The sequence below is a fragment of the Psammomys obesus genome, unplaced genomic scaffold (assembly GCF_907164565.1).
Source record: "Psammomys obesus unplaced genomic scaffold, mPsaObe1.curated_primary_1811, whole genome shotgun sequence".
NCBI classification, from domain to species: Eukaryota; Metazoa; Chordata; class Mammalia; order Rodentia; family Muridae; genus Psammomys; species Psammomys obesus.
In genome coordinates this window covers 1-14,894 of record NW_026593895.1, presented here as the reverse complement: position 1 = coordinate 14,894, position 14,894 = coordinate 1, and the positions used below count along the sequence as shown (strand labels likewise).

Genomic DNA, 14,894 nt, shown 5'->3' with positions numbered 1-14,894 from the left:
ACACACTGCCTCCTATTGTCTAAGAACTGAAGCCAAGACAGTTGGTTAGATCCCTTTGGGGCCCTCTAAGAGCATGCAGGGTGTACCTACATGCTAACCACAGGCACAGTGGCAGGACAGCCTACCCTGAGCACTCATTCCAGCTCCTCATGGTCTTGTAGCGCCGTGTCCCTCAGCTGTGACTTGTGACAAGCTCGGGGGGGGGGGGGAGCCTGGGCCTCACTGCCTTCTATCTTCTTTCATAGAGTTTTGCTGTAACCAGACTCTTTGCCAAGAAATCATGCATTGTGCACAAGATGAACAAGGACATCATGCCCTCCCTTCAAGACCTCGATACGCTGGTCAAGGAGCAAAAGGTAAAGGCGGGCATTTCTATTCTGCACAAAAGGAGGTCTTATGGTCTCCAGTAGATAATGAAGTCACACCCATTAACGGTGTAAAGAACGCCAGGTTCCACTGTTTCACATGCTGTGGCCCACTCCTGCTTCTGCAGGCCCCAGTAAGCACGGGCTACCTTGAGCGTCGGAAGCCAAAGGTCTGCGCACCTCAGTGCAAGTCCTCCGTACTTCAAGGACACACTCCTGCCGTAGCTGGGGTTATCAGAATTAGCAAGCATAGAGACTCTGGTTAAGCTGTGTTTTCAGATTTTAAAAATCTGAGTTATTCTTCTAAGTGATAAATTGGTGCCTATGACAGACAAGCTAGAGAATGTAAATAAGCTCCATTCCCAGAAGTTACACATAACCCTACCTTAGACTCTAAGAGAGCAACTGTGCTTCAAATTTCAGAATAAATTTTGCCTCAGACTTCTGCTTTTAAAAAGCAACTGAGATTTTAAACTATTGAAGTCTTTCAGGACACTTAAAAGTACCAAGACATTCAAAGCTAGAATTGTCTCTTCACTTTAGTTGGAAAAAAAATGGCAACTAAAAAATGCCCCTGCTGCCCTTTTACCCCTTCAGATCAAACAAACCCTGGGGCTTGGTGCTCATTCACTTTCTTTCTTTCCTCTTTACACTCCCCTTCAGGATAAAGGGCCTGGAGGGGCACCCCGCAAAGACTTGATGTACTCCATCAACCCTGCCAGAGTGGAGGACCTGAGCACGTTTGGACCAAAGATTGCTGGCATGTGCCACGGCATCCCAACCTACGTGGCCGAGGAGATTCCAGGTGTGTACCCCCTAAGGCTGCACACCCCAAGTCACTGATGGTGGAGCCATCAGACTCCCTAACGTGTGGCCACAGACGGACCAATCACATGAGGTTGATCATCAGAGCAGACACTTGATTCGTGCTTGCTCCACATCAGACCGTTATCCGTGCTTCAAAAGTGGTAATTTGTAAACTCCGCACAGCAGTCTTAGTAGAATCCACAGGTTCTACTATTAGTCTTAATTTAGGGCAACTGAGGCAAAGAGAAAGTTTGCAAAACCTTTTTCTGGGTCAATCCAAGCATTTTGGATCAGGTTCTGTGCCTTCAGCTTTATAGAATACTATCTTCCTTGGGTGGGCAGGATCTAGGGTGAACTCCAGATGTGTTCAAAGGAAGCGTGGATGGCTAAATGAAAGGAGAATGCCAATAAAATCTATTGACTTTCTGTATGGTGCCAATACTTGACTCCTTGGCATCCAAAGAACAATATCCACCAGGTTTGAGCCTAAGAACCTAATCTAAAAGCAACTTTCCAGATCTCTGAACTGAGAGTGAGAGAGAAAGATAGACAGACGGACAGACAGAAAAGAGAAGCAGAGACAGTGATGGACAGAGAAACAAAGAGACTGAGATAGTAGAGAGGGAGAGAGAGAGATTGAAATTAGTGTATAGTTTGGAAATTATGTGACGCTCTTCAGGGTTCCCAAAGCTTCCCAGGACAGGTGCCATTGATCCCGACTCTTTTTCTTCTCACCAGGACCCAACCAGCCCTTCTACTCGCAGAAGTGCTACACAGCTAACATACTCTGGATTCTGCGGCTGTCCTTCTGTGGCACATCAACAGAAACATACTAGATGTCACTGTGGATTTGCTCATTAGAAGAGCAAAACGTGGACTCTGGCCACTGTGATACCTAATTATGAGGATGTTCCCTGAGAGTTATGATTAGCTTCTTTAAGGCTCAATAAACTCACCTGGCACCACATACAGCTTGTACTGACATTCCTCATGATTTCTATGGAAGCGTAATGTGGCATACGTTAGGTCCTCCAACCAGCTGGTCTTCAAGACCTCTGCCCTATAGAGGGGCTTCAGATACTGCAGCCCCAGAAGTAACATCGTAACCAAGGAGATGATGCTGGGAATGAGAGACCAGAACCACACTCCTGCTGACACCGAGAGCTTCAGGCTGCCTGTCTTTTCTCAGGACTGCACATCTCCCCTCTGTAAACTCTGCTTCCTTTCATCTGAAGGTAGCCCTTGCTCTCCTCATAGGACAGGATGATGAGACCAGAAAGTCAGCCTCAGTCTTCACATTTATGTCTTCCCAGTTCAAGAAATATTACCTGAATTTGACTCCCACTTCATATTCCCTTGACCATATTCGGTTCAATAGTCCACAACCTCCATTCCTTGACAGACCAAGAGTGAGATCACATGGTACCCAAGCACACAGGTCTCCACTGAAGGAGAAAGATCTGGGAGAAAATAGACTCCCAGCAGTGTGTATTATAATAGGCACCTGAACGTCATTTTGAAAGTTGCCCCCATGTATTTTTGTTCAGTTCCTAGAAGTCACCAGAGAATTCCTGCTCTGTCCCTAATAAGCAAGGCATTAATTCCCAGCACTTAGAAATCAGTGCTCACGGGGAAGAAGTTGTAATAATTATCTTCATTATGTTGCAGTTTCAACACTTTTTGCACATTAGTGATATTTCTGAAATATTCTGGAGCCCCTAAAGGCAAAAACCTGTCAAAGATCCATCAAAGATGGAAGTTGTAGGGGATGGAGAGGTGGCTCAGTGGTGAAGAACACTTGCTGCTCTTCCGGATAACCCTGGCCCAATTCTCAGTACCCACATGGCAGCTCACAACCATCCTAACTCGGGTTCCAGGATAATCCAAAGCCACCACCTGGCCTCTACATGCACTGGGCATGCATGTGGTGTACTGACGTTCATACAGGCAAGACACCCATACACACTAAACATAAATAGGGATTTTAATGAGGGAAAATACACCGTTTCTAAAGTAAAAATAAAGATACTAGTATCACAAATCACTAAAATAGAAAACAAATATACAATACTGAAGGGTTGGACAAAACCTTTTTAGGTCTGTTTTACATAGTTAGCTTTTAACTTAGTCTGGTTACTGTGAGCCTTGGGTTTCTTCTTACACAAACCTATTCAATACTGTTCATTGAGAGAGCACGCATGGATTTTGGAAGGCGGAGATGTGATCTTTGTCAGCATCACAAACTAAGCCTTAGATGAGAGCTATGTCCTTTATGCTTATTGTGAGGATCATCAAAGGCCAGAGTTTTAGGACACAAATACACACACACACACACACACACACACACACACACACACACACAAGATCTATGCCTGCCCAGAGCCTCTGATTCCTTTAGCTAACCACACAGGAAGGCCAAATCGACAATGCTGCCTTTCATGCTCCAGGAAAGCAAATGGCTCCTCCCTCCTCCATTAATTCATCCCATGGAAATTGCTCAAGAAACGGTGAAATTCAACCCAGACATCTCTCCAGCAATTTGCTACAAATCTCCTATGGAAGAAATACAGGGAAGGGAACTTCCCACATAGAAACTCATCCCTTCCTGCCCCTTACCCACAAGGCTCATCTGACCCATGTCAGACCTTGGGCACACTGGCACAGCCCTTCCCTTCCCACTGCAGATAGATTGAACTGGTGCCCACTGCAGATAGTGTGAAATTAGGCAAATTAGGTAAATTAGGCAAGGCTGGAGTAAAACACTGCTTCCTAGGTAGCTTCCGAACACTACCAACCACATCAGTCAACAATTAAAGCCATCATGGAATCTCAGCAGCATTCAAGAGTAGGCATTTTCTAGCTGGCTGTGGTCAGCTAGCCAGGAGCTGCCAGACTGAAGCTGGGGATGGCTGAATGTCTCTATTTTGAGCCATGAGACAACCACACCTCAGAGAGAAGCCCTTCTTAGGGTACAGACAGGGAGCATGGTCAACCTCTACAACTGCATCTCAAATCTCTGCATCACATCCACCATCCTATGGGCCATCCATCCTAAGCCGCATGGTCAGAGAGCAAGTGACTCTCTGTGCCCTTCTCAGGTGAGGGGCACTGAACAGTCTGCTCAAAGTTTATCAGTGGAACAGATGGTGAGCAGAACTCACCTAACTTTATTCTCGGGGTCTCACTAAAACCAAAGCAGGCACAGTGAAAGCATTAAGTTTACACAAACAACGTGAGGGGAGAGTTTGTTTGGCATATGCTTCCAGGTCAAAGGTTAACCCTGAAGGAAGTCAGAACAGAAAGTCAGCAGAAACTATGAAGAAGCAGTGCTTGCCGGGTTGGGCAGGCTCATGCTTAGCTGGTTTTCTTATGCCGCTCAGGGAGCACCCGCCAGGAGAATGGTGTCACCTGCCGTGGCCCGGACCTTCCTACATCAATGAACAGTCAAGACAACCCCCCACAGACCAGGCTGTTACAGACACTCGCTCAGTTAAGGATCCAAGCTCAGGTAATTCTGGGTTGTGGCAAGATGATATTTAAAACCAACCATCACACTGCCTTTACCTGATGCTGCACATTGGTTTACATCTGCTGTGGTGTCAGTTTCTCTCCCACACATCACTATATTTTATTCATAGAAATCAGTAAAGAACTGCTAGTTGCTAAACCTAAACCTTTCAGTGCTCTGCCTCCGTGTCCCCCTTGGCACGGACAAGTGTTTTCTCCTAGAAGTAGCTTCTCTTTCTATGCCAAGCTCTTTAAAAACATTGGTGTTGTCCCAGGCTCCTCCCTCAGCCCCTCAGTTTTTACATCTCTTCATCACCCAGGATGGCATTAAAGCACAAACGTAGCTCCAGCTCCCACAAGTCATGACTTCCAAAGCCCTTCTACCCATGCATTGCTCCTGAATGTTAAATGCACAGAGATATTTTCTGGATTATAATTTTGTAATTAGATATTAATCTGTGGTATTAAGCAATAGGGAAGGAGAACATATAGGAGACCTTAGAGAGAAAATATATGAAGGTATATTTCAGAGCAGAGGCAAGTCATCCAGCTGGGGAGGCATAGCCATGCTGCAGTTGATAGAACTAGATTTAAGAGCAATGAAGACTGGAAAATTTAATCATAACAGTTCTATGTTAGGAAAACATGATTTATGGGGAACTATCAACACGTGGAAAAGGCATTCCAAAAGTATCTACTGTGTTTGCCTAGACCACCGCTACTTTGCTAGGATGTTATTCTTTTCTGCCTCTTTCCCACAGTTCCTGAATTGAGTTCACTATCAAGAACTGTGCTTTAAACTGACCCCATTACTTAGGAAGTATGTAATGAATTCCCATGATGCTTCTGCTTTAAATTATGGCTCCTCCTTATCTTACCACCCAAGGATTTTCCTCTGCCTTGGGGCAGATCTGACTGCTAAGGGACAGTTTTCTGACTATGGGTCTTTATTTCTTCCTTATTGGCTCCTAGACTTGTAATAATTCCATTGAGTGTTTCATTTTTCAACCCAAAGATAATAATTCCCCTTGGCTTTCTTTATGTCTATTCATTGACTCCACTGTTTTCTTTGGGCTTACAGAACAATTTAAGTGCCTAAATTTATAACATGATTAAGATTTCACAGCAATCACCCATGAGGAGAGATACAATTGAGAAGAAAGTAAGGCTGAGATCACAACCCCCTCCATGTCTTGGGTTCTCTATTTTGACAAGTGTGCTCTGGCTTCGGAATTGGTCCCTACTCAGGAAACTTGCTGACCCTAACGCATAACAGGTGGCATGTGATTTTTGGCCTTCACTTTGGCCATGGAAAAGGCAGAGGCTTTCAAATATGAGGATCCAGGCTGAGCTAGCCTCTTAGATACACATCTTGGTTGGACACACATTTACTTATCTCTGAAAAATCTGTCCCAGTTCTTGATGCTCTCAAGCAGTTCCCAAAGGGCTCAATGCTCAGAGCAAAAGCATCAGATAATCGCACATGTCATTAGCTACAGCTCTCTTCACACACCACTGTGCTCTGGTGAGTTCCAATGGATTAGGAGTGGGCATGCACACCCTGGATCCCTCATACAAGCTAGAAGCAGTTTCTGTAGCCCATGGCTTAGTTTTACCACCATAGGCTCCTTCATGATCACTGTTAGGTCTCTTAGTGAAAGTTGCTCATTAGAGGAAAAAGAGGCATATGTGTTCTCTTAGTTCATTCACCTCTGGAACAAGTCATCCTAGTGAATGCTATTATTCTCTTGGATTTGTTTGGATAGAAGGGACATGTTGAGAGGATAACAATCATTTGTGCCAATACTGATTATATATGTCTGCCTCCTTGATAACCTCTGTGAAAGTCTAAGCTAATGTTATGTGTTCCCCCATTCAAATCAAAGGAACTTCCACATAATAAATATATTGTTACTTTTTCTCATTTCCTGTAACAAAAAAAAAAAAAACAAAACAAAACAAAAAACTGAGAAAGCAATCTGAGAAAGAAAAAATGTCTTTTGTGGCTCACAGCTTGAGAATACAGTCATCATATTGTAGAAAGTTTATTAACTCGTGTTATTTTCTATTTACCCATTCTAGCTCCCAAATAAAAGACACAGTGGTTTATTATATTTATTAGTAAGCTATAAGCACAGTAACTGGGCAGGTACAATTTATAATAATTTTCTAAGCTACTCTGGCTACTTCTCAGCCACATGCCCCAAATTACTTGCCAAAATTGGTCCTGTCTGGGCTGTATCTGCTCCATCAGGCCACATCCTTTCTCTCATCTTCTTCCTCCTTCTCCCTTTGACCTCCAAGCCCTTACCTGAGTCTGCAAGCCTGGAAACCAAAGCCTCGCCTACGTCTCTTCTACCCAGATACAGGCTGTCCACCTTTTTAATTATCCAATCAGAGATAATTAGGGAGCAAAATTTACACAATATAGTTAAGAGTACATGACAATGCACACATCCAGACTGCAACCATATCTCAGGGCACAGAAACCAGCATCGGAATACACAGAGCACTAGAGTAACTCCCCACATCAGCAAGGTGGAGAAAGGATGGGAGCAGGACTGTGAGGCAGCTGGTTACATTGCATCCAATCCGGAGCCAGAGAGATAAGCACGGGGCTCAGCAGGCTCTCCAGCTCCTTTCTCCCTTTTTTATTCAGTCTTGCCACCCAGCCTCACCATAGGTCACCACTATTTGTTTAGGGTGGGCTTCTCTCTGCAGTTAAGTCTCTAGAAACTTCCCTCATAGTCACTCCCAAATGTGTCTCCCAGGAGGCTTTAAATCTAGTTGAGTCGAGCATGAAGATAAGCAATCACAACAGCTCTCTGTAAAGTATTTGAATCAATGACCAAGTTAATAAGAATGGATAGCAAGTATGCTTAGTATTAATGCAATAGTATACTGAGTATTTTATATATACATACTATATATTTTGATAATATTTACCCTCCACACCTCCTCCTACTCCTCCCATACCCAGCCCCTAATCTGAGCTCTAAAGATGGATCTATATATCTCAAAACCCAGAATAAGGGCCAATGAGATGGTTCAGTGGATAAAGGCACCTGCCAAGCAAGCCTGGAGACCTAAACTGGATCCCAGAACTCACAAAATGGTAGGTGACAGGACAGGACAGTCTCTACAAAGCTGTTCCTGACTTTCCTGTGTGTATTGTAGAATGCAGATCCCCCCAGCATACACACATATACCACACACACACCACACACACTGTGCACACGCTGCACACTACACATGTGCTACACACACACACACACACACACACCACACACCATACTACACAAACACCATACACTGCTCACATACACTGTACATGCACCACACACACACACACACACACACACACATCACACACCATACACTGCTCACATACACTGTACATGCACCACACACACACACATCACACACCATACACTGCTCAATACACTGTACATGCAACACACACACACATCACACACACACACACCATACACTGCTCACATACACTGTACATGCAACACACACACACACACACACACCATACACTGCTCACATACACTGTACATGCACCACACACACACACACACATCACACACCATACACTGCTCACATACACTGTACATGCAACACACACACACACACACACACCATACACTGCTCACATACACTGTACATGCAACACACACACACACATCACACACCATACACTGCTCACATACACTGTACATGCACCACACACACACATCACACACACACACCACACACACACAGTAATATTAATACAAAGTGAAGAACAGAAAGGAGCAACTCTGGTGACTGAATGCAAGCAGGCGTCTCACTGGCGCTTAGCTGTTGGACATTCTTGGCTCTAAAAATAGGACTTTTGCCAATGGATTATTGAGAGTCTAAGTGTGTTTTCCATTTGTTTCGTACGTGCATCCTAGGAAACCACCAATTCCCAGCTGTTTCAGGATGAGCTAAAGTCTTCATCTTGGCAATTTTACAAGTTAATAATGCGAAAAGCCTACATACAAAGTGAGCTTTGATTCATTGTTAGAAAAATCACACCATCCTCAGTGGTTCTCTTAAATGCGTTCTTATTCCCAGGAGAAGTTCAAGTGCATTTTTTTTCTGAGTCTTCTAATAGCAATAAAATCCAAATCCTATTGAGTGCTTCCTGAGGCTATGATGATATATTATCTTGTTGAATCACTGAAAAACCCAGCGAGGTAGGCAGTATTATTAGTCTCCATTGTGCAGTTGGGAATTGTGCTGAGGGTAGGCCAAGGAACTTCCACAGTCAGCTAATTAGCACAGGCAGAAGTTGCTTTGCCCTGAACAGCTTGTTTGGGGACCCTGTTATTAACTTACAGGTCACTCTGACCATTCTGGAGAATAGACAGTAATTCTGCATGTAGTCATAGCTTTCATCCGGAAGAAGAGGACATCAGACAAGGAAGGAAACACCGCAGCTCGCCACTATTTGTGCCCCTCACGTCCCTATACCCATTTCTGGTGTTCTTCAGATAGTTGTACTTTGAAGGCGCCCATGGGTCGCTCCACAGCGTGCAAGCCTCCTCACGGTGTGTACGCGTCCACACATGCGCCACTTGCTCCCGCCCTCTCAGGGCCACTCGCACGCACTTTGGAAGGTGGTGTAACAGGTTTCCAGACCTGAGCACAACTAAAGCCATGATGCAAGTACCATGCAGGCCTTGAAACCCAACATGTAGACAGCAACACATGCAAAAATGAGAACAAAGTCCACAGTTTCTGTATATACTGACCTTGCCTTTTGGCTTTTGTGGTTCTACTTTTGGCTAACTGTTGTTGCTAACAGAGGTGAATTAATCTAGGATATGATTTCTGTCTTAAAAGCTCACCCTGAAAAAGGCTCCAGACTGCACAGAGGTCCTTAATACCCAGGGTAGTCATCCACTGGCAAGGCTCTCTGTTGGCTTAAACCTGTTTCCGAGTAGTCTTTTTTGTTGTATCCCCCACAACAGTAGCCATTAGAAGGATCAAAATGATTATGGACTTGACATGTCTGGAGAGTTTCTCTGACAACATCTGTTGTGAACCGGTCTGGAATTTGTGAGTCAGGCCCTTTTATATGCCAGAGTTGAAGAGAAATGGTACAGAACTGACCTGGTGTGTGATTGCCTTTTTGGCATTAGCTTATCTAAGATAGCTTTCTATCACGAGTATGTGAACTCTGGATTTGTCAGGACCCCAAACTGTACTGACTCATCTCAGCTTTTGCCTCGTCTCTGTTCTTCATGAAGTGAACTGTTTGTTCAGTTAAGGGCCAAAGAATGAGTTCTTCAGAAGGCTGAGTTAACAGTGATCGTCAACACTACAGGATCCAGGATTAGCTGGGAGATAACCCTTTGAGCACAGCTGAGGGAGTTTTTCTGTTGGGTCAGGTGAAGTAGGAAGGCCAGCCCCGACACAGGCTGGGGCCAGCTGAGCACCAGCATTCACTGTTCTCTGCTTTCCAACCCTAGATGCAATGTGACCAGCTGCCTCAGTTCTTGCCACCATCCGAGACCTATTTAAAGACCCCCTTGTTGCTTTTTGGTCCCAATGGTGAAAAAAGTGACTAGCATGTGAGTCAGATTAAATAGGCTCTGTCTTGGACTGATAATTGGCCCATCTACAATATGAGTTTATTCTTCAGAAGATTCTGGATTAGCCAGCTTTGGGTGTCATTCCATCTTGAGTGGGTTTCATCTCTGCATTGCAAGGGCTTTGGTCTGGTGCATTGGCTTGAACCTAGAGCTATTTTATGCCATACTTACTTGAAGCCAGACTCAGCTGGGTTTTCATGGAGTATTAACACTCCTGGGTTGATTAGCCCTGACCATTTCTGGGCTGACACTGTGGATTGCCTGGCCTCTGGGATACCTCCATGTCTTCCTGTAGACTACTTCTGAGCGTAAGCTTTGCTTGATTACTGGTCCTTTTGTTTATCCCATCACCAAAGCCAACATGGCCCAGATTCTTCACAAAGTCTGTTGTTCCAGATGACAAATTGCTTCTGGCAAATACTCTCCTTTTACATATAGTGTGTGGTGGGTCCCAGAGACTAGTGAGACATCCACGAACCCGCAGACAGTGGAGTTACTCCACTGACATAAAATGTACTAGAATGTATCAGATTTGTTCATATTGTTGACAACTATAAGAGAAGCAATTTAAATTTCATTCAGTGTGTACTGTCTGAAGCCTTTTTTAGAGCCTTGTCGAAGCCCTAGCAGCACCCAACAAGATTCTGGGAAGATTAGATGGCAGTGTGAGAGAGCGATACAGCACCTAACAGGTGTCTGACAACTTGGCTGAAGGATCTAGATCAAAGGAGGGAGGGTCAACAAGAAATTGAGTCATTTGGAAGCTGATGGGTCGGCAGGGCATATTCAATGGAGGAAACCTAGCCCCTTCCTTCATGGCAATGGTTGTGCCAGACTGAAGCCTTGGCATGTCAGTCTGCTGACAAATTCTCCAATCTCTTGAAAGACAAAGAACTTAAGATTTCTGGAATTGTTAAGTATCTTGGCACATTTCCTATAACAGGTAAAATGTTTGAATGGTCACAAACTACCCCCTTGTTCTTTTGTCTCCTGGAAAGGAAGGTGTTCCCTTTCTAGTGACAGCACAGGACTACTTCCCTTGCTCTTCTCCCCTGGGACACTACTTAGTGAAACTGACAGTTGGTCAAGTTAATGGTGGTTTCCCAAGGCTTATTCTCCTGATTTTCAAAGCATGATGTACTATTTAGACTCTTTCACACTCAGGTTTCTACTTGCATAGCTGGGGAGGAGGAGGCATTCTTAGAAAAAGTAATCTACTATCTATCTGATCCTGGTAAGTCCAAAGTTCTATACCTAAATCACTTTCTTATCATGTCTTGTATTTATCAACGTAAAAAACATCTATCTAGACCTTAAAACACCCTTTTATACATAAAACATTGTCTTAGTTTCTAAACGGCTAAACTTAATTGTAGTAAGACTATGATTATTATGTAGTCTTCAACCCATCAGAGACCTTAGAAGGAAATATTACCTAAGTATATAGGAAGCAAACAACTTCCATAGCTATAGAAATGACAGAGACAGTTTACTGTCTGGACAGTCCCCAGAGGTTTCTCTCTGTCACTTGCCATCCAGTCTTCAGCCTACAACTCCAGAATACCTGACAGGCTTTTCTGTGATGCGAGAATTTTGAAGGACTGACCAGTTAGTCTCTGCAAAGTTGGACACTCAGTTTCACAGTGTCCTGCTTGTTCATAGTTTGGAGCCTGCTATCAGCAGTTGAAGGACAATTGTTTTGTTTTGTTTAACTCCTGCCACATTAGCATCTTAGATGCCTAGCATCTTCTTTGAAGTAGATTAGAGATGCTGCCAGGAGCAGATGTGTCTCTATGTCAGAAAAGTCGTTTATTATTAAAATACCTTTAAATGCCATATTCCATAGATCTCTGAAGTATTTGAAGACCACCCATTTATCTAGCATTATATAGTATATAATCATATCTATCTATAATAAATTAGAGCAACATTGCTTGTTTCTAGCTATGTACTATCTGCTTAACCTTGAAAATATATACAAGAGACTAAATAAAGCTTATTTCTGTAACTAAGTAAACTAGTATCTAATAAAACTACAAGTAAGATTATTTATAGGTAACTTTTTAAATATTAACTTGGATCTCCAATCATCCTGAACAGTTTGCAATAGTTAGCTTTCACAAGACTAGAACTTTACATCACATTTTCAAATAAGTTGCATATGTACAATACATTAAGCAAAACTTGAATAAAATTAGCTTATATACTATCAGTATATAACAATCTGTATCACTGTAAAATATTTGAGACTAGTAGATTCAATAATCTATCATTTATCCTAAATCCTATATTCCCCCTTTTTCTTTTATCATTTGCTTTTTTCCTCCTTTCCCCTAACACTAGATAGGAGAGAAAGATAGAGGGGAGAAAGAAAGAGATCCCTGATTTTAACTTTTACTTTATTTTCTCCCTTACCATGATCAATCTATAACCTACCTCTTAGGAAAGAGGGCGCCATGTTCTTAAAATTACTTCTTGGTGTCTCGGGTTAAAAACATCTTTTGGGTGCCCTTAAAAATTAGGATATTGGGCCAACCACTGGAGAAACTAGCTGAATCTTTTTCTGTCCTCTCCATGTTTTCTATCTAGACTTGTGTTTTCTGTCCAGTCTCGTGTTTTCTGCCCGGGCTCTGTGGCATTGGTCATTTGGGCCAGCCCTTTTGAAGTTGGCCAGGATATAGCTTCTTGAGGAAACAGTACCTGAGGCAGTCTGTGAGACTGGGCTACTTGCTTTGTCTTCATTGTTATCTAGTCTTTTGCTCTGAAAATTAACAAACTTTTTTCCTTTGTAAATTTTTTTTATTAATTACAGTTTATTCACTTTGTATCTCAGCTGTAGCACCCTCTCTCATTCCCTCCCAATCCCACCCTCTTTCTTTCATCTCCTCCCATGTCCCTCCCCAAGTCCACTGATAGGAGAGGTCCTCCTCCCCTTCCATCTGACTGTAACCTATCATGTCTCATCAGAATTGGCTGCATTGTCTTCCTCTGTGACCTGGTAAGGCTGCCCCCCTCTCAGGGGGAGATGATCAAAGAGCTGGCCACTGAGTTCCTGTAAGAGACAGTCCCTGTTCCTATTACTAGGGAACCCACTTGGACATTGAGGTGCCATGGGCTACTTCTGTGCAGGGGTTCTAGGTTATCTCCATGCATGGTCCTTGGTTGGAGTATCAGTCTCAGAAAAGACCCCTTTGCCCAGATTTTTTGATTCCTTTACTCTCCTTGTGGAGTTCCTGTCCCCTCCAGGTCTTTCTATCTCCCCTTTCTTTCATAAGGTTCCCTGAACTCTGTCCCCTCCAGGTCTTTCTATCTCCTTCTTCTTGCTTAGCTTCCTTAGGTGTACAGATTTTAGTATGTTTATCCTATATTATATGTCTAATATCCAGTGCTACTAGGTTCTTGTCTTGTTTCTTGATCAGTTGCTGTGGCAAAAATATACTGGCAAAAGCAAAATAAGGGAGAAGGGGCTTAGTTCAGCTCACAGTTCCAGGTTGCAGTCCCTCACAAAAGAGAATCTGGGATGCGGAGAGGAGAGTCGAGGGAATGGGAGTTTTTAGAGACTGGTTCCTTGACAGCTGCAATTAAAAGAAGTGAGCAATGAATTAACATGTGCTTGCTTGGGCTCAGCTTTTCCTCTCTACTGTGTAGAGTCCAGGATAATGGTCCCATCCACAATTAACGTCACTTTTCTCATCATTTAACGTAATCAAGACAATCCTTCACACATACTCTCAGAGGCTAACCCTCATCTAGATATCCTTCACTGATATCCCCAAAGTTTACCTCATAGATGTTCAGTTGACAGTAGTAGCCGCCATGGTTCTTGTCCTGTGATTAGGTAATTGTTTATCTTTATACAGCTTCCTCTCCCATTTTATGAGGTTGATAACAGTGTCTACTGATCAGTAGAAGCAAAGTACTTTAACAAATGCTGATCTTAATATCATTATTCACCTGCTTGGCTCTAGCGCTTTAACAAAGGGCTTTTAAGCGACATAATAACTTGGAAAAACCGAACTTAACTACAAGCGTACAAGCCCCACCCTACCCCCTCTTCATCTTGCTCTCAATTTCACTCTTGACCCTGGAGCTGGACTTACAGCCAGTGGTGAGGTGCCTAACCTGGGTAGTGGGAACTGAACTTCAGTCCTCTGAAAGACAAATATATGCTCCTAACCACTGAGCCATCTTTTCAGCCTCTGTTGACATTTTTTTAAAGACATGTTCAAATGCAGCCCTGGCTGGCCTCCAACTATGCAGCCAACAATGACCTTAACAACTGAGCCTATTGTCTCTACCTCCAGCACTGGGATTATGGGCACGTTGATATGGGAATATTGGGGTGTCTTAGAGAATGATGGAGCCTCTCAGGATTTCAGAAGTTCAACAACTACCAAAACCACCCTGTGCCACTGCTTCCTGGTTCTTGGCTCAAGAATTCACATTATGAGCCAGGCAGTGGTGGCCTTTAACACCAGAACACGGGAGGCAGAGGCAGGTGGATCTCTCTGAGTCGAGGTCAGCCTGATCTACAGAGCAAGTTCCAGAGCAGTCAGGGAAGTACAGAAACCCTGGATTTAAAAAAAAA

General features: G+C 43.5%; 1 protein-coding gene across 1 annotated transcript in view; it reads left to right on the top strand.

Moving 5' to 3' along the window:
* The window catches only part of LOC129684332 (gastrokine-1-like), a 4,200-nt gene extending 2,192 nt beyond the window's left edge, over positions 1 to 2,008 (top strand). The window contains exons 4-6 of the mRNA XM_055617453.1: positions 246 to 356; positions 1,029 to 1,170; positions 1,911 to 2,008. Of these exons, the coding sequence (XP_055473428.1) occupies positions 246 to 356; positions 1,029 to 1,170; positions 1,911 to 2,008 (351 nt within the window). The remainder of the gene's footprint in view (positions 1 to 245; positions 357 to 1,028; positions 1,171 to 1,910) is intronic.
* The last annotated feature ends 12,886 nt before the right edge of the window (positions 2,009 to 14,894 follow it).